Consider the following 19,008-nt stretch of genomic DNA (forward strand, 5'->3'; position numbering starts at 1 on the left):
AGGGTAGTGTGGGCAGTGCAGAGTGCGTGTCACCAGATGGTGTTCTCCACAGATATGCAGCGGGTAACGGCCTCCAGACACTGCAGAAGCTGGGTCTGCAGAGGGACGAGACAAACTGAGGTGTTTCGGACTGTACTGCAGCTGCAGTATCCGAGAAAGTAAAGGACTTCACAAGAAATTCAACCACACATCGACACTCTTAAGATCCCTGCGCTAGCCAAACAGGTCCAATTGTGGAGAAAACTTTCTACAGTTTAGATTTATCCTAATACATTAACTTAAACAGAAGTTAATCTGAAGTACCACCACTAGTGTTAGTACACTGGCTGTAAAAAGGAAGTTAACCAGCAAGAAGAAAACAGTCAGATGTCAGAGAAAATTTGTATACGAACAAACCATTGACAGATATATATATATCATTTAGTTTCAATTCTCTGTGATAGGAGGACCACCAAAGAAAACTGGTGTTATTCGAGTTGAGTACTGTTACTAGGTCTGGTAGGGGAAACAAAGGCACAGAGTCAGACATCGAGTGATCACTGCGAAGGAAACGGAGACGGCGTGTACTCGTGTGAGACAGGGATATCGGCAACTGGCAGAGTTTCAAAGGGGCCTCATTGTGAGCCTCCACTAGGTCAGTCGTACAGGGTTCGTATTTGTGGAGAGTTCGGACGTGACAGGGCAGGAATTCAAAAATTGCCTTAAAGTACTAATGTATGGAATAATTCCATGTGATTCATTTGTACAGTTTATGAGATTACTAGCTGAAGAAACTGTTTATGTAATCCTGTAATTTATGATGCAACAAGAAATTCATAATATTTTAATTGTAATATCAGCAAAAACACATTTATAACGATGAAACCTTATGTAAGTCGTTACAACGATACTGTAAATGTGGAGCCCTGATGATGACACCAGCCAAGTTTCGTTCAGATGAAGCACAGTTCTTAGCCAGTTCTTGAGTTTTTGTGACATACAATCGGAATTGTGAATTGTGGTTTATTAGTCTCATAATGTACATAATCTAAATCATTTGATTCAGGTACAGGAGACATGTCAAAATTTTGGTAATGTTTTACCATATACGAGGGCAGTTCAATAAGTAATGCAACACATTTTTTTTCTCTGCCAATCTTGGTTGAAAAAACCGGAAATTTCTTGTGGAATATTTTCAAACATTCCCACTTTGTCTCGTATAGTTTCATTGACTTCCGACAGGTGGCAGCGCTGTACGGAGCTGTTAAAATGGCGTCTGTAACGGATGGTCGTTGTAAACAACGGGCAGCGATAGAGTTTCTTTTGGCGGAAAACCAGGGCATCTCAGATATTCATAGGCGCTTGCAGAATGTCTACGGTGATCTGGCAGTGGACAAAAGCACGGTGAGTCGTTGGGCAAAGCGTGTGTCATCATCGCCGCAAAGTCAAGCAAGACTGTCTGATCTCCCGCGTGCGGGCCGGCCGTGCACAGCTGTGACTCCTGCAATGGCGGAGCGTGCGAACACACTCGTTCGAGATGATCGACGGATCACCATCAAACAACTCAGCGCTCAACTTGACATCTCTGTTGGTAGTGCTGTCACAATTGTTCACCAGTTGGGATATTCAAAGGTTTGTTCCCGCTGGGTCCCTCGTCGTCTAACCGAACACCATAAAGAGCAAAGGAGAACCATCTGTGCGGAATTGCTTGCTCGTCATGTGGCTGAGGGTGACAATTTCTTGTCAAAGATTGTTACAGGCGATGAAACATGGGTTCATCACTTCGAACCTGAAACAAAACGGCAATCAATGGAGTGGCATCACACCCACTCCCCTACCAAGAAAAAGTTTAAAGCCATACCCTCAGCCGGTAAAGTCATGGTTACAGTCTTCTGGGACGCTGAAGGGGTTATTCTGTTCAATGTCCTTCCCCATGGTCAAACGATCAACTCTGAAGTGTATTGTGCTACTCTTCAGAAATTGAAGAAACGACTTCAGCGTGTTCGTAGGCACAAAAATCTGAACGAACTTCTCCTTCTTCATGACAACGCAAGACCTCACACAAGTCTTCGCACTCGAGAGGAGCTCACAAAAGTTCAGTGGACTGTTCTTCCTCATGCACCCTACAGCCCCGATCTCGCACCGTCGGATTTCCATACGTTTGGCCCAATGAAGGACGCAATTCGTGGGAGGCACTACGCGGATGATGAAGAAGTTATTGATGCAGTACGACGTTGGCTCCGACATTGACCAGTGGAATGGTACCGTGCAGGCATACAGGCCCTCATTTCAAGGTGGCGTAAGGCCGTAGCATTGAATGGAGATTACGTTGAAAAATAGTGTTGTGTAGCTAAAAGATTGGGGAATAACCTGGTGTATTTCAATGCTGAATAAAACAACCCCTGTTTCAGAAAAAAAATGTGTTGCATTACTTATTGAACTGCCCTCGTACATACAACACCTGATTTTAACAAATGGTACCACAACAATAATACAACATAAAAATACACATACAAAACTAACAATTAATTACAACTGGTTTTAACAAATGGTATCATAATAATAATACAATTTTGTTACACATACAATAAAAGACTAACAATTAATTACCCCTTGCTCAAATTATCATGTCATCCTCTATGAATTCTTCTAATGAATAGCAGCATTTATCCCACAGAATCTGCTGTATCCTTATTTTTAGACTCTCTGGCTTCATATTAATAATTGCTCATTTTGTTAATTTATTAGGAACTTGTAAACCAGAAATGAGTTGTCAAATTTATTTTAGTAGTTAGAAAGGCCACTTATCATCCGATTCACATGTTTGCTTAAGCCACAGGTAAGATTATAGGAAATTTAAATTTGTTGTAAAAAAACCAGATATTTACACTCTGTCAATGCAGAATTACATCAGACAAGTAAGATGCAAGGAAGCTCTTTACACTGGAGAAGCATCTGTATTGATAAAACTGAGGAATTACCAATGGTCAAGCATTTTACCAAGCAATCGCAACTGCAGACATTGGTGGTAAGTATTTTCTTAAAAGTCCATTATTAACATTCGTGTGACAATGAGTGAACTGTTATACCAACCTTATTAGACATACAAGCTGCCCTGCTGCACAGTCAGTGATGAGCGGGCAGTTTTAAACAGAGTCATTGTACAACACATCGTAAAGGAGCAATGTCATAAATCGAGTGTTCGTGATATTCTCTAGAATGTTTTGAAGAAAAGAAAAGTGTTTACACATTGGCATGCAAACAACACCAATGCCTGCATAACATGGGTGATTCTTTTCTGGAAAAAATCATACTGTGCACCAAGACTTTTTTTCGTCAATACAAACCTATCACAAAACGACAAGTGCAGAAATTCACATACACACAAACTGTCAATACTTTGATGACCTAACCAGCATCCAGGCCAACATGGCACATGAGCTGAACAACATGCCAAACGACGTTTCCAACAGTTTTACACGGCTGTATAAATGTTATATACGTGGTACTCAAGTGCAGGGTGCAATTTAGAACAACCGAAGTATTAGAACCACAGTCTTAACGTTTCTCCATATTTTTTATTAAGCCAGTCTCAAATCTGTTTGGGCTGACACGTATAATGAATTTCAGTCATTCTTAGATTAATAGAAATATGAGGTGACAGCTGAGGATACGGTCATCTTACACGGTACCGACCTGCGCTCGTGTCTGGTAGACTGCAAGTAGGCGGAGGACGGCACAGCGTGAACTCCGCGAACTCCGGCTCTGCTCCTGACACCCCGGCTCCAGGAGAAAGGCCGCTTCGTGTGCTGTTGTCGCTGGAAGTTGCTGTTCTCGAACACGTCCTCGTATTGTGGGTCTGCAAATGGTGAACACATAAATCGTTTTGTGGGCAGGTCGCTGAAGCACACACCGGGACCGTCACCATCGGGGAACGTAAAATCTTGTGGGTTAATGATAACTTCACAGGTTATCAGCTCAGTCCGTGTTTAAGCAAGTTTCTTACTCGTAATCTTAAGGCAAAACGTTACATTTGTATCCAATTTGTTCCTTTATAGTTGCGAACCAAAGGGGTGTGCAAATCACATACCTCCGGCAGAGATTTTGCTACCAGTGGTTGGTAGGCCCCCATTAGGGTAGAGGGGTATAAAGGTCAAATCCTGGTGTTGCATGTCTGTTCCACCTGCCTCTATCACCACTTTCACACCAAAGTGTTACTAATGTATATTTGCTACAGATACATCCTTGACTTCTGCAAGGCATTCGATACAGTTCCCCACAGTCGTTTAATGAACAAAGTAAGAGCATATGGACTATCAGACCAATTGTGTGACTCGATTGAAGAGTTCCTAGATAACAGAATGCAACATGTCATTCTCAATGGAGCGAAGTCTTCCGAAGTGAGAGTGATTTCAGGTGTGTCGCAGGGGATTGTCGTAGGACCTTTGCTATTCACAATGACCTTGTGGACAACATCGGAAGTTCACTGAGGCTTTTTGCAGAACATGCTGTGGTATATCGAGAGGTTGTAACAATGGAAAATTGTACTGAAATGCAGGAGGATCTGCAACGAATTGACGCACGGTGCATGGAATGGCAATTGAATCTCAATGCAGACAAGTGTAACGTGCTGCGAATACATAGAAAGAAAGATCCCTTATCATTTAGCTACAATATAGCAGGTCAGCAACTGGAAGCAGTTAATTCCATAAATTATCTGGGAGTACGCATTAGCAGTGATTTAAAATGGAATGATCATATAAAGTTGATGGTCGGTAAAGCAGATGCCAGACTGAGATTCATTGGAAGAATCCTAAGGAAATGCAATCCGAAAACAAAGGAAATAGGTTACAGTACGCTTGTTCACCCACTGTTTGAATATTGCTCACCAGTGTGGGATCCGTACCACACAGGGTTGATAGAAGAGAGAGAGAGAAGATCCAGCGGAGAGCAGCACTTCGTTACAGGATCATTTAGTAATTGCTAAAGTGTTATGGAGATGATAGATAAAAACTCCAGTGGAAGACTCTGCAGGGGAGACGCTCAGTAGCTCGGTACGGGCTTTTGTTGAAGTTTCGGGAAGATACTTTCACCGAGGGGTCAGGCAGTATATTGCTGCCACCTACGTATATCTCGCGAAGAGACCATGAGGATAAAATCAGAGAGATTAGAGCCCATACAGAGGTATACTGACAATCCTTCTTGCTATGAACAATACGAGACTGGAATATAAAGGAGAACCGACAGAAGTACTCAAGCTACCCTCTGCGACACACCGTCAGTATGGACCTCAATTGGTAAGCACTGTCCAGTTGACAACATCATTACCCAGAAGTCATGTGCACAGCACCTTTTTCTGTTCAAAAACAAATTTGTGTCTAAAATGAAACTTTCACTCTGCGGTGGAGAAACTTGCTGGCAAATCAGAACTGTATGTTGGGCCGAGACTCGAACCTGAAACCTTTGCCCTTTGAGGGCAAGTGCTCTACTGACAGAGCGATCCGAGCACGACTCACAACCTGACCTCACAGGCCGCGAGTCGGGCTCAGTTAGCTAGACTAGTAGAGCACTTGCCTATGAAAGGCAAAGGTCCCCCATTCGTGTCTCGGTCCAGCACAAAGTTTTAATCTGCCAGGAAGTTTCAAACTTGTGGCCTTCATTAATATGGTGTTTCTCAACAGCCAGAAGCACTGTGTCAACAAGTTTTGGGATTCGCTCACCAGATAGGCAATGGAAACACGTGTACACGACTTTCGTGTCAACCGGGACAGTCGTTTTCAAGTAATCTCTACATGGGTTGAGGCATCAGCTAATCTGTGTCAGGAAGACTCTGGTGTGAAAACTGCAGAGACAATCGGTGGAACAGATAGGCAGCACCGGTTCTCGAACCCCCACCATACTGTCCGTGACATTTCATCCACAGGAACACGAATGCTTCACCCACAGGGACCTCAGCACAGGAGTCTGCCATCCAGTGACAATAAAGGAACAAACTGGACATAAACCCAGAACTTCACCTAAAAACGACAAGTACGAAGTTGTTACGTGGCACTATATTCCTCTTCAGTTTCTTCTTAATCCTGGTTTACACTGGAATGAATGGAGGCAAACACAAGTAAATGAGCATTTGCAGAGAGTTCGTCACTGTTCACTACCATTTGTTTATACCTGTGAACATGTGTTTACACTACAGGAAAAACAAAAGACAACATGACATTACCAGCATAGGCTATGAACACTACATTTTCCCACCTCTGCTAATAAGTGGCACTCAGGATACAGCACTGTACAATAACAGACGCTGGACAAAACATTGATATCCAGAGGGGATTATTTAGCATGGTGAGTGCACTGTTTCTGATCAAGTAAGCAAAATGGCAAAGGAGAATTAAGTTGTCCGAATTTCTACGTAAGTATGAAATGCATGTATGAACTGCATGTAACACTAACTGCAGCATCAGCTTTCCTTAGCATTATTTCAAAACTTTCTAGGCTGACACTTTCCACAGGCTGCACATTACAACTGAGAAGGAAATTTAAATGCAAAACACTAATTGGCAATGACCAGCATAATCTGAATAATGGCTAGCATTTACACTTTCGTTATCAGCAACTGGCAACATTTACATTTGTGACTGTTTTTCCATTTCGGTAGCTGCTGTATATCATACAGTTTCTGATACATTAAAGTATGTATACGAGAGATAATGCCAATAAAATCTGAACTGTACATACGACCTGTTACATAGGCTACTTGATAAAACTGCTGTATATTTTGTTAGAGGGCAGATAGCGTGATGCCAGGCAAAACAATTCTATTAATCGCAATTCACTAACATAACAATGACCACAACAATGTCATTACAGATGCTTTGGTGTGAAACGATCATCTCTTTTGAATATTTTTAATTTTAATGAGCACAAAATAGAAGAAAATTTTCTATGCTTTACCCTTTTAATAAAATGAAATACAGAGATTCTTAACTGTATTTCTTGCCTATGGAAGTATCTCAATTGGACAACTGAGTGCTTTGGCAAATTTTTACCAATGATATTTCTTTGTCTTCGACATTTGTCCTGCAGCTCTCTTTGATCCCTGAAAAACCTATGACATCTAGATTCTTCTATCAGACGCATTACTTTCTCTTCAAGACCACTCCATCACTCACACAGTTCAAAAACAGAAGTGCACAAGATAGCAGACGAAAGCTCTCTGTATAACTAATACCGAAGCAATGAGGACGTGAACTTCTTTTAGTGGTTTGCTAAAAACTAATAGCCAGTAGAAAAGGAACAAACACAAGCGAATGAGAACCAAAAGCATCCGAATGTAGTTCACTCGCACTTGCCTACCATTGACCCTAGATACAAATCCTCTTCGCACAAATTCATCCACTTGCGTTCCTTATAGTGTTATCCAAGATTTACACAAGTGATACTTTGGCCCCTAAGCTGTTATCATTTTAAGGATATTCTCATGTACCTAGTTTGCTGAAGACTGCCAGGGACCAGTGACACATTCACTTGAGAAAGAGCGTTTCCCTGAGCCTACTCTGAAGAAATGGGGTTGTTGGGATTAACTTTACTGCCTACTACTGACGGGCCACCATCACTGCATAGAAATCAATAACAAGCAAAGAAATAGTGGAGAATGTTTACCAAAGTATTGTTGTTGTGGCACAGAAGTGGCTTTGTTTGTATTCCTTGTACAACATGGATTAGTGGACTTCCTTGATGGTGGTGAAGCCATGAATCTGGAAGCCTACAACCATCACCTATAGAAAATACTTTCATTCTTACAGATCTATTTCTTTTTTCCTAACACACATTGTACCTATCTGTGGTACATTATTTATATTGACGAGCCTCCTGTCATTTAAGTAAGTGATTTATACATGTACATCATGAGACGATGAAACTCTGATTCCGATTCCACTTCTTGGAATTTTCTTCTATAAATGTTAAATTCTCAGCTATACCAGTACATTGTTAGTGTCTATATCATCCCTGCAGTTTTGCTGATGTTCTGCTACTCCACGTTCCAAACTTTGTTTTAACCACATTTGTCTTCATCCCCATTATTGTGTGCTTTGTTTCACCTGTTTACACTTTGCACAACTGCACATCACTTCCGTGCCACTTCCATTTCCTGTAGGAAAAACACTTTCATTTTGCACTAATTGAAAAATGTGGTCTGCATCCTATAATAAGCATCAACCTTCAGAATAACTGCGGGAAAACTTCCTTCTACAAAGGACTGCAACACTGGTCTTTTGAAGTGCCCAGTTAACAGGGGAGACCAGAGAACCGAGAAGACGATCCCAGTAGAGGGGTCGAAATGTCGATTGTGTAAGAAGAAACTGAAGAGGACCGTGATGTGGCCTGACAGTCTGCAGACCTACATATTCACTGTCATGTTAACAAAATGAAACAGGGCAAAAAAAAAAATCAATCGCCCCTACGAGACACGACACTAATACCGTGTAACACTGCCTCCAGTATTCGTAATGGCCTCAGTACGATGAGGGAGAGCGTCAAAAGTTTCTTCACTTACACTGGATCCAGCTGCAACCACCTATTTAAATTGTAGGGATGCTGAATGCAATATTTCAGCCAGTGGCACAGAAAGACCAAGCATTTCCAGCAGGTCGATTTGATATGCCACTTGCTCGTGATAAGGCACATCGTTGTTTGTCAAACCGAGAATGTAACCGTGTGAGTGTGTAGAGCACTTTGTCACCGAGATGCTAACTAGGTATGACTTGAGAGCTATGCTCATAGATTATTTTTGACAATACTGCTGTCTTACTGTCCAAAATCGCACTACCCCTAAAATGACTGAGAAAATCATTGACACGATATGTGTAGCAATAACCGATGCAATATGTTGTTCGTGACCGCAGTAATCTAAATATGTGGCCAGAAGTAATGCTATGATGACCACCCCAAAAATATCACATAACCACTAGTGTTTTTCACTACATCCCTCATCACGCTGTGATTCCAATGTCTCACCGGGCCACTGGGGTACTCGACACCTCACGCAATTAAATCACAACTTGTCGGACCACACCACACACCTCCGGTCAGAAACTGTCTGGTTTCTGTGTCGTTCGGTCCACTGGAGACGTACAGCTTTACGCATCTCCGAGAGAAAACGTCTGCTGCGAAGTCCCTGACCCCAAATGTCACTGCGTAAATTTCCCGTTTGTAATGTTCTCTCGGAAACTGGTTGAGATGGACCAGCAATAGCTGTCAGCAACAATGGGTCTGCAGCTAATTCTCATTAACTAGGTGTAAGACATCTCTCCAGTCCCAGTGAGTTACAAAGTTTTTTGAGCACTGTTCCTAGGCCAAGTAACACAACTACGAGCAGTACACCATTCCTGGTAGGAATTTTAAGCAATACATTGGTACATCAACAAACCTGCCAACAAATAAAACACACACACACACACACACACACACACACACACACACACACACACACACACCACTCCACTGCTGTTAATTACATCAGTGGTAGAGGGTCACATGACTGCTTGGTAGCAGACCTACACCATCTACAGTGCTACAAAAGCAGCCAGAGAACAATTTTAAAGAGACTCATTAATATCTTGTTCAGTGAGTTTCTCTCTTTGTCAAACCAACAGAATCGATTGATATAACACAAAATTTTAAAAATTAGCAGCTAATAAATTGCTCGGTGTCAACTTCACAGTGTGCATCTACATCATTATTCTGTAAGCCACTTTATAACGTGTGGCAGAGGGTACTTTGTACGCTGTTGTCAACTTCCTCATTTGCAAATCCAAATGCGAGCGGTTCACGGTAAGATTCACTGTCAGTAAGCCTCCGTGTGAGAGTGAATCTCTCTGATTTTATCTCGATGAACTTTTCGTGAGGTATAGGGGCTGCTTAAAAGATACTTTTCAAACTTTGGGAACGGGTCCTTTACACCAAAAGAATAAAAAAAGGTTAATATAAATATAATCCTCTTCTAGCTTTGAAACAGAGATGCACGCACTGCATAAGGAACTATTGCACCCTTTCAAATGATGCGTGATGGTTTTCAAATAGTACTGCACGCTTTCACTGTATGTTGTTGAAGGGTTCCTGCATCCAGGTGATCAGCTGCATAGATCAATTGTTTAAGGTGGTGCAAGAGATTTGGGGAACATGCGAGCCACGGAAGTGTTTTTTATCTGCTTAATCCTCTGTCACGTTGATGCCAGCCATTGCATCTCAAACAGAGACTCAAATGTGCTGGAGCTCTGTCGTGCATAAATCGTATGTTTTTTATCTGCAGGGGCACATCTTCTAGTAGGTCCTAAGAGTCCCTGCAGACAGCACCTGTAAGACATACTGGGAGAAAGTACGGCCCTACCAGACAGTCACCTACAATCGCAGCCTGCACATTAATCTTTAAGTGATTCTGATGTCTAGTCTGAAATGTAGCATCAGGATTTTGATCAGTCGTTACAACCAGGTTGTGGAAATTTGTTATTTTATCTCTTCCAAATGTTTCCTCATCTGTATACAAAACTGAAAAGACAAACAATGGATTAGAAGGTTGGTAACAAACCACCAGCATAAGTTCCTTACGGTAAGTGATCGGCAGGCGTAAGGCACTGCACACTGGGATTCACGAGTTGCTCGTGGAGTATCCTCCATGCTGAACTTTCAGATACATGTATCACACACACCAGGGCCATTTGTCTCGCGCTGATACCTGGTTCTCGTTTGACAGCCCATAACATGTGCTCTTCCCGACAAAGCATACAGAAAGCACGTGGTCTAGCTCGATCGACGGTCTCCGGTGTTACGAATCCCGACACGGCACCGTGACGATATGCGGCACCGACGGTTAGATGTCTCGGATGGCTCTGGTCTGGAAATGCCATCCGATACAACAGTGCAGCCTCACATTTATTACCATTCACACAGCCGTACATAATCGTTTTCTTTGTCTGCTCACAGTATGAATACCCAGCTCTGTCTGAAAGAAGTACTTTCAGTTAATACACTATCTGTAGTATTTGTACACATTGGGCAAACTGAAGACAGACAAATGACCAATGTGAACAAATCTCCCTGACACCACAGTGGCATCCAGGGTACAATGAGACAAACAGGTGTACAAATAAGTGAAGTTGTTGGGTTGTATGTGGAAAAGTGCTGATCATCAACTTCCATTACTAACTTGAATTCAGACATACATTTATAAGAAATTTTTTTCTTAGTTTTGGAGTAGGGAACCTGTAGCCAAAGTTGGTAAAAGTATTTCTGAAACTTCCTGTACATAATAGGAAGCAATATGTTGTTTGTTTCTTGTAGGAAATGAGCAGTAAAGCACCTCACGATGCAGAACACCTCTCTCACTGCGTCTGCTGCCGGAGGAAGCCGAGCACCTCGGTGATGCTTCCGTGCTTTCTGAACAAATGTGTGATAAAATACAATGCACTTGTTTCGATCTTCTAAATTTCCAGTATCAATCCTACTGTGTAAGGGTTTCAGTCCAAAGAGCAACGTCCAAGTATAGGTCAATTGAATACTTTGTAAGCTGTGGAAATGCACTTTCCAATGATTGGCCAAGAGCAGTGCAGCTTCCAACATAATGCACTAGGTCATTTATATGTACTGTGAAAAGCAACGATGCTTTAATACTAACTTGCTGTTTTATGTTTGCTGGAAGTCTTCAATCTAATGACAAAAAGCATAAGAGAGTAGTTGAATCAAAATACTATAATAGGAACAATTACACAGATAGAAATGGAATACGTGATACCATGATACACCAGCTGAATACATTATGTCATCAAAAGTATCCAGACACCCACAAAAACATACATTTTTCATATTAGGTGCATTGTGCTGCCACCTACTGCCAGGTACCCCATGTCAGCGACCTCAGTAGTCATTAGACATCATGACAGAGCAGAATGGGGAGCTTCGCGGAACTCGTGGACTTTGAATGTGGTCAGGTGATTGGGTGTCACTTGTGTCATACGTCTGTATGCGAGATTTCCACACTCCTAAACATTCCTAGGTCCACTGTTTCTGATGTGCTAGTGAAGTGGAAACATGAAGCGACAATGTACGGCACAAAAGTGTACAGGCCGACCTTTTCTGTTGACTGACTGACACCGCCGACAGTTGAAGAGGGTCGTAATGTGTAATAGGAGGACATCTATCCAGACCGTCACACAGGAATTTCAAACTGCATCAGGATCCACTGCAAGTACTATGACAGTTAGGCAGGAGGTGAGAAAACATGGATTTCATGGTCGAGCGGCTGCTCATAAGCCACACTTCATGCCGGTAAATGCCAAACGACACCTCCGCATTAACATTGGGCGACTGAACAGAGGAAAAATGTTGTGTGGAGTAACGAATTATGGTACACAATTTGGCGATCTGCTGGCAGGGTGTGGGTATGGCGAATACCCGGTGAACGTCATCTGCCAGCGTGTGTAGTGCCGACAGTAAAATTTGGAGGCAGGGGTGTTATGGTGTGGTCCTGTTTTCCATGGAGGCGGCTTGCACCCCTTGTTGTCTTGCATGGCACATTCACAGCACAGGCCTACACTGATGTTTTAAGCACCTTCTCGCTTCCCACTGTTGAAGAACAATTCAGGGATGGCGACTGCATCTTTCAACACGATCGAGCACTTGTTCATAATGCACAGCCTGTGGCGGAGTGGTTACACGACAACAACATCCCTGTAATGGACTGGCCTGCACAGAGTCCTGACCTGAATCCTACAGAACACCTTTGGGATGTTTTGGAATGCCGACTTCGTGCCAGGCCTCACCGACCGACATCGATACCTCTCCCCAGTGCAGCACTCCGTGAAGAATGGGCTGCCATTCCCCGAGAAACCTTCCGGCACCTGACTGAATGTATGCTTGTGAGAGTGGAACCTGTCATCGAGGCTAAGGGTGGGCCAACACCATACCGAATTCCAGCATTACCTATGGGGGGCACCATGAACTTGTCATGTAAGTCGTTTTCAGCCAGGTGTCTGGATACTTTTGATCACAAAGTGTATTTATCAAACTTTCCGGAGACATTCATCAATAAAGGCAATCGTATGATTGAACTGAATCTAGGTCATCATCAACCTCAATACAAGTGAGGTGCAACAAATCAGAGGACCTGAGGCAAGGAGGGGGCAGGGGGTGGGGGGTTAGTGGGTCAGTCAAGAAGCCATACATTCCTCAAGATGTTCCTCGTATGAACTTAAGTGTGGTTATCCTGCAAGAAAATACCATTCGTTCCCTGGTCATAAAGGATACAACAACAGTGTTTATTACCATTCTAGCCACGTACTGCCGATCGTGAGCTTCCATTTGGCAATTACCAAATCGGCCCTGTTAACTTTTACAATAGGTCCACACACAGTGATTCTAAGAGTTGAAGAGGTGTAGGTCTCAAGAATTGCCCTACCAGTGACGTACGGCCAGGTCATCTATAAACACGTCGGTGACCGTCTCACTGCCACAGGCAGAAGTGTGGCCCTTTGCCGGACACCGTAGAATGCCACTCAGTGCCCCAGTTTCTATACCGTGCGAGTCCCCGTCGTCTGCTGTACGGCATCGACAATAGACGCCTAATGGCAATTTGAGATCTGAGCTCGGCTTCCGGTCGACTGATCTCGACTGTTCGTGCCGACTCTCTGCCTGTATGCTCTGTTTTGATTTTGGCTGTCTATTTGTGAGACCCAGTCAAACAATCCTACAATCTTCTGGCGGTGTAGTCGTTCTGGAAGGAACTGCGGCTACTCTCGTTGCCACACCGTTGTCCGAAGTGCATCTCACCGGCACTCATTCTGCAGTCACTGCGCTACAGCCAGCTGTCTGCGAGTGGCTCCCTCGTCCCTCGTGTCAAATGATTCTCCTTTTCTCAAACTCTGAAAGACGGTGATAAACATTACACGCATATCCTTTTTGCACGCTCTGTCGTTCTCTCGAGCTGCAGAATTTCGGCAATGTTACACGCCGTCCGGTATTTACACCGTTCTTCATGTGCAGGAAAGCATTTTTCTGTAGTGAAAATAAGAGTGCGTAAGAATGAACATTTAATCGACATATAGTACAGGCACAGAAATACTGGAGAGTCAGTCTCATTGCATTTATGGTGTAACAGTCTCTTTTTGTATCAGTGTACATAATGAGATTAGAGGAGATTTGGGAATATCGATTTGAGCAAAACTTACCAGATAGCCTGTGACGGAAGTAGGCAGTGGTCCTACCTGTCGTATCTTTCAGAATGTGACATTCACGTTAAAATTGCAACGTCGTCCGATGCAATCAAAATTGTAAATCTAGTAACATAATTCATTCTTATATTTTTTACTCCAGCCAAGTTCGATTAAAATTAAATTGCTAAGGCCTTCAGCCTGTTCAGATTGAAGATTTAGAAAACAGTTTTGGGTGGAACCACCAGAAGAACCTCGTATTTCAATTTCTTGCTTTTGGATTTTGAGTGTGGCCTACAGCCGATCTAAAGTTAATCAAAGAAGATCGATTGAAGTTTTGAGTGTTTTGCATCCTTGTTGTAATATTGTGTGTTGATAAATAAAGTTTGTATGTTGAGTGCAACTGAGTGCACCTTATTTTGGCCCCTTTCCAACAATCTAATCCACTCTGTCCTGCAAGCCCAGGCATTCCAGGTACATCGAATGTGGAGTCAACGTACGGCACTACAGCGGGCACAAGCGACATCACTGACGACAGCCGGGCTACGTAATAACAGTGTTCCACCGGCACTCGTTCCACTCGACAACGGCCCAGAAGTGCTCGGTTAAAAGAGCGTGCCGTTTTCAACAACTCGACACAGCTGGGACCCCGAAAGCATTCTTTTGTGACGAGAATAGGAAAAGAGTAGGTGGGACGGTGACAAGTCCAGCCACCACGGAACTCACCAAGTGTCCAGTAGTTGCAGCATTTCGCCTTGTCATCGCCGGCCTCCTGCGGTACTTTGACGAAGCACTTGTTATACCACAGGCAGCAGCTTATCGCGTGCAGCCAGATCTTCCTGTTGCGTCTGAAGTAGGGGAAGCGGCTCGCAATGTTATCGTAGATCTCCGACAGCGTCAATTTCCTGCCGGACAAACAAAGACGTACGTTACGATCCAAATCGTCCGAAGGATATCTCGGTTCGGAACTCAGGGAAGAGGGCACGTTTGGGCACCTTTAATGTGTGTCCGACAAGTCCCCGTACCCCTCCTGACTCTGTACAATTGGAGAAATACACTCTCGTTTTAAAGATTTCCCTCCCGTCAAGTTGCCGAAAAACACTGTTCTCGATATTGTGTTGTCTGATTTTATTTATTTGTAACATTAGGGACCGTGAAGTTATGAGAGTCTGCTAACTTGGAAGCTAAGTAACATTTGACGGACACAACACAGACACAAAACGCAGAATAGCACAGGCAGCAGTGACATTCCGGGCAAGGGGAAGGCTCCTACCGTCTGAACTTAACTGGAAAAAGAAATTTCTCAGAACGTATGATTGCAGCACAGCATTGTACGGTTGTGAGTCATGGACTGAGAGAAAACCACAAAAGAAGAGAATCAAAGCATTTGAGAAATGGTGCAAATAGAAAACTGAAAATAAGGCAACTCTCAGGATAAGAATGCAAAATCTTCTCTGCGATTTGAGAAGACTGACGACTGAAGTACGAACATTTCTCAAAAGAAACTGAACTGAATGAGTGTGACACCATTGATGAAGTTTCAACCTCGAAAGAAGTTTATGAATACCAATTAGCGGCAGAGAGGGCGGGGGGGAGGGGGGGGGGGATGGAAAAAAAAAATCACTTATCCAATCCAGAAGTCACTCAGAGTTAAAGTAGTTAGTTTCTGGTGTGTGTGTGTGTAACAGTCATTAACACTTAAAAGATTGTTGTTATAATTCTATCACTGCCCGTTTATCAGTTGCTAAGCAACGTATCAACAAGCTGACTATGCAATGATTAATATTTGCCGCATCCCGACAGTAAATCGCTTCTCACTTGCTTTAAGCATCAAGACAATTACTATGCCGCTCATATAAGTCTCTGATAGTTATTATCAAGGTAATGTCCGTAAATTGCTCTTAATGTCACTGAATCACACACGCGACAGTAACGCCCGATATTTGAGGATCCCGCGCGATTTGTTTGCACCAAAGTCGGGCCGTGGTTCCCTAGAATAATTTTTAAATCAACTGCGGGTTGTAAAATAACAATTGTATGCCCATTCATGAAAGTTACAGCAGATCCGCACTCGACGACACGGACGTTTTTGTTCTTACAAAGAGAAAACATATCATGCATAATGCAACAAGGTTATTGCTATGTCAAAACATATTTATATCTATCTCATTAAAAGGTATTACCTATTAGATGTTGTACATAATTAAATTCTTTATTCTGTAAATAATCATGTATAAAAAAAATCTCAAGTTGATATGAAGTCATGGGTCACTAATGGTTTTGACTCCCCTACACTCATGTGACGCTAAGGAGGTCCGACTATATAGGACATACTCATGTAATGTTACAGAATGGACATGCAAAGTTACAGACCAATAGCCATAGCTTCTGTTTGCTGCAGAATCCTTGAACATATTCTCAGTTCGCATACAATAAACTTTCTTGAGACTGAGAAGCTTATGTCCACGAATCAGCTCAGTTTAAGAAAGCGCATCGCTTGTGCAAAACTCAGCTTGCCTTTTTCTAACATGATGTACTGAGAACTATGGATGAAAGGGAACAGGCAGATTCCATATTTATGCATTTCTGGAAAGCATTTGACACGGTGCCCCACTGCACGCTATTAATGAAGGTACAAGCATACGGAATAAGTTTACAGATACGTGAGTGGCTGGAAGACTTCTTAAATAATAGAACACCGTATGTTTCCCCGGACAGCAAATGTTCATCAGAGACAAGAGTATTGTCAGGAGTGCCCCAGGAAAGTAGGATAGCACTGCTGTGGTTCTCTTTACACATGAATGATTTGGTGAAAAGCACGGGAAGCAATCTGCGGTTCTTTGGTGGAGATGCTATGGTGTACACTAAGATGTCAAAGTTGAGTAACAGTAGGAAAGATACAAGATGACATAGACAAAATTTCCAGTTGGTTTGATGAATAGCAGCTAGATCTAAATGTGGAAAAATGTAAGTTAATGCAGATGAGTAGGAAGAACAAGCCTGTAATGTTAAGTACAGTATTACTATGGTGTAATGTTACAAAGTGGAATGAAATGGAAAGAACACGTGAGAACTGCGGTAGGCCAAGCTGAACAGTTGACGTCAGTTTATTGGGAGAATTTTAGGAAACAGTGGTCCTGCTGTAAAGGAGGCCACATATAGGGTGCCGGTGTGACCTATTCTAGAGTACTGCTCACGTGTTTGGAACCCGTACCAGGTCAGGCTGAAGGAAGACATTGAAGCAATTCAGAGGCGGGCTGCTAGATTCGTTACCGGAAGGTTTGAACACCACGCAAGTGTTACCGGGATGCTTCGGGAACTCAAATGGGAATCCCTGGACGGAAGGCGATGCTCTTTTTGAGAAACACTACTGAGAAAATTTAGAGAACTGGTATATGAACCTGACTGCTGAAAGATTCTACTGCTGCCAAAATACATTGCACAAAGATAAGATTTGAGAAATTAGGGCACATACAGAGGCATACGGACAGTCGTTTTTCCATTATTAACTGTGAGTGGAACAGGAAAGGAAATGACTATTAACGGTACACGGTACCCTCCGCCATACACTGCACGGTGGCTTGCAGAGTATCTGTGTAGATGTAAGTGTGGATGAAACAAAACAGCTCACGAAATACAAAGGAAAGAGACCTTAAAACGCAGAATAGCACAGGCAAAAATGGCATTCCTGGCTAAAAGAAGTCTGGTAGTATCTAACATACACTTTAATCTGGGTTAGTAATTTCTGACAGTGTAGATTACGACCAAAGCAAGCACGGAATTGAACCGTGGACTGTGGGGAAGAGATTTGGACCAAAGCAAGCACAGAAGTGAACTACGGACTGTGGGGAAACTGTAACGGAAGAAAAACCGGGATGCATTTGAAATATGAAGCTGTAGAAGGATTTTGAAAATTAGGTAGAGTGATACAATGAGAAGTGAGGGGTTTCTCTGCACAACTGAAGAAGAAAGAAACATTACGTAAACACTGATACAAAGAAGGGACAGGATGACAAGTGTTAATAACTCGCACGATTCTGCACGGAGCTGCAGAGGATAAAAACTGGACGGTAAGATTAGAATATTTCAAATAAATAATTGAGGATATCTGTCGAAGGCGCTCGTCTAAGTGAAGAGATCGGTGCACGAGTAGTCAGAAGCCCGATGGGGGGAAAAAAATCAATCTTAATCATTGTAGATAATGTTAGGCTGAGTAGTTACGCCGATTTTGTTGCAAGTGAGATAAATAGACAAATAGAGAAATACATCAACTACACTTACAGTTGGTGACCAAAACGACAGTAATTTATTTCTACTATACACGTAAGATACCACGGGTAGTGCTGAACTATGGTGGCAAATATTAAGGACGGTGTACAGTATTCGAATCGAGAGAAGAATCATCTTGCAGCAGTGATACCAACCTGTACGGTGACTGTGTTATGGCACTAGCAATGAGTGCCTTGTGGGTGAGCTGTGGCTTAGTGGTGGCAGGACTGCCAGAGTCAGTGCCACGGAGGTACCGCTTCTCGCCTCCCTCGCGGGCAGCTCTGCCCGTGCCAGTTCTCCCGCTGTCCGAAATGCCACAGGACGCGGAGGTCAGAGTGCCGGCGTCGCCCGTCGACACCGTCACGTCTGACACTGCGGTGTCGTGCTCACAGTGGCTGCCGCCGAGGTGGGACGAGTCTGCGGCAGCCTGGCCGGTGCCGCCGACCTCTGACTTCGACGGGCCGGTCGGGGTCGGGCCGGTCGGGGTCGAGCCGGCGGTACTGTTTCCGTGGGAGAAAGACGGTGTTTGGTGGTTAAAGATTTGATGAGGTTTATGCTG

General features: G+C 43.2%; 1 protein-coding gene across 1 annotated transcript in view; it reads right to left on the bottom strand.

Annotated features, from left to right (window-relative positions):
- Positions 1-19,008, bottom strand: part of LOC124720201 — a 228,547-nt gene that overhangs the window by 31,746 nt on the left and 177,793 nt on the right. Inside the window, exons 22-24 of the mRNA XM_047245524.1 lie at positions 18,605-18,949; positions 14,907-15,085; positions 3,676-3,838 (exon numbers count right to left, since the gene is read on the bottom strand). Of these exons, the coding sequence (XP_047101480.1) occupies positions 3,676-3,838; positions 14,907-15,085; positions 18,605-18,949 (687 nt within the window). The remainder of the gene's footprint in view (positions 1-3,675; positions 3,839-14,906; positions 15,086-18,604; positions 18,950-19,008) is intronic.

Source organism: Schistocerca piceifrons, chromosome 11, assembly GCF_021461385.2.
Source record: "Schistocerca piceifrons isolate TAMUIC-IGC-003096 chromosome 11, iqSchPice1.1, whole genome shotgun sequence".
Classification (NCBI taxonomy): domain Eukaryota; kingdom Metazoa; phylum Arthropoda; class Insecta; order Orthoptera; family Acrididae; genus Schistocerca; species Schistocerca piceifrons.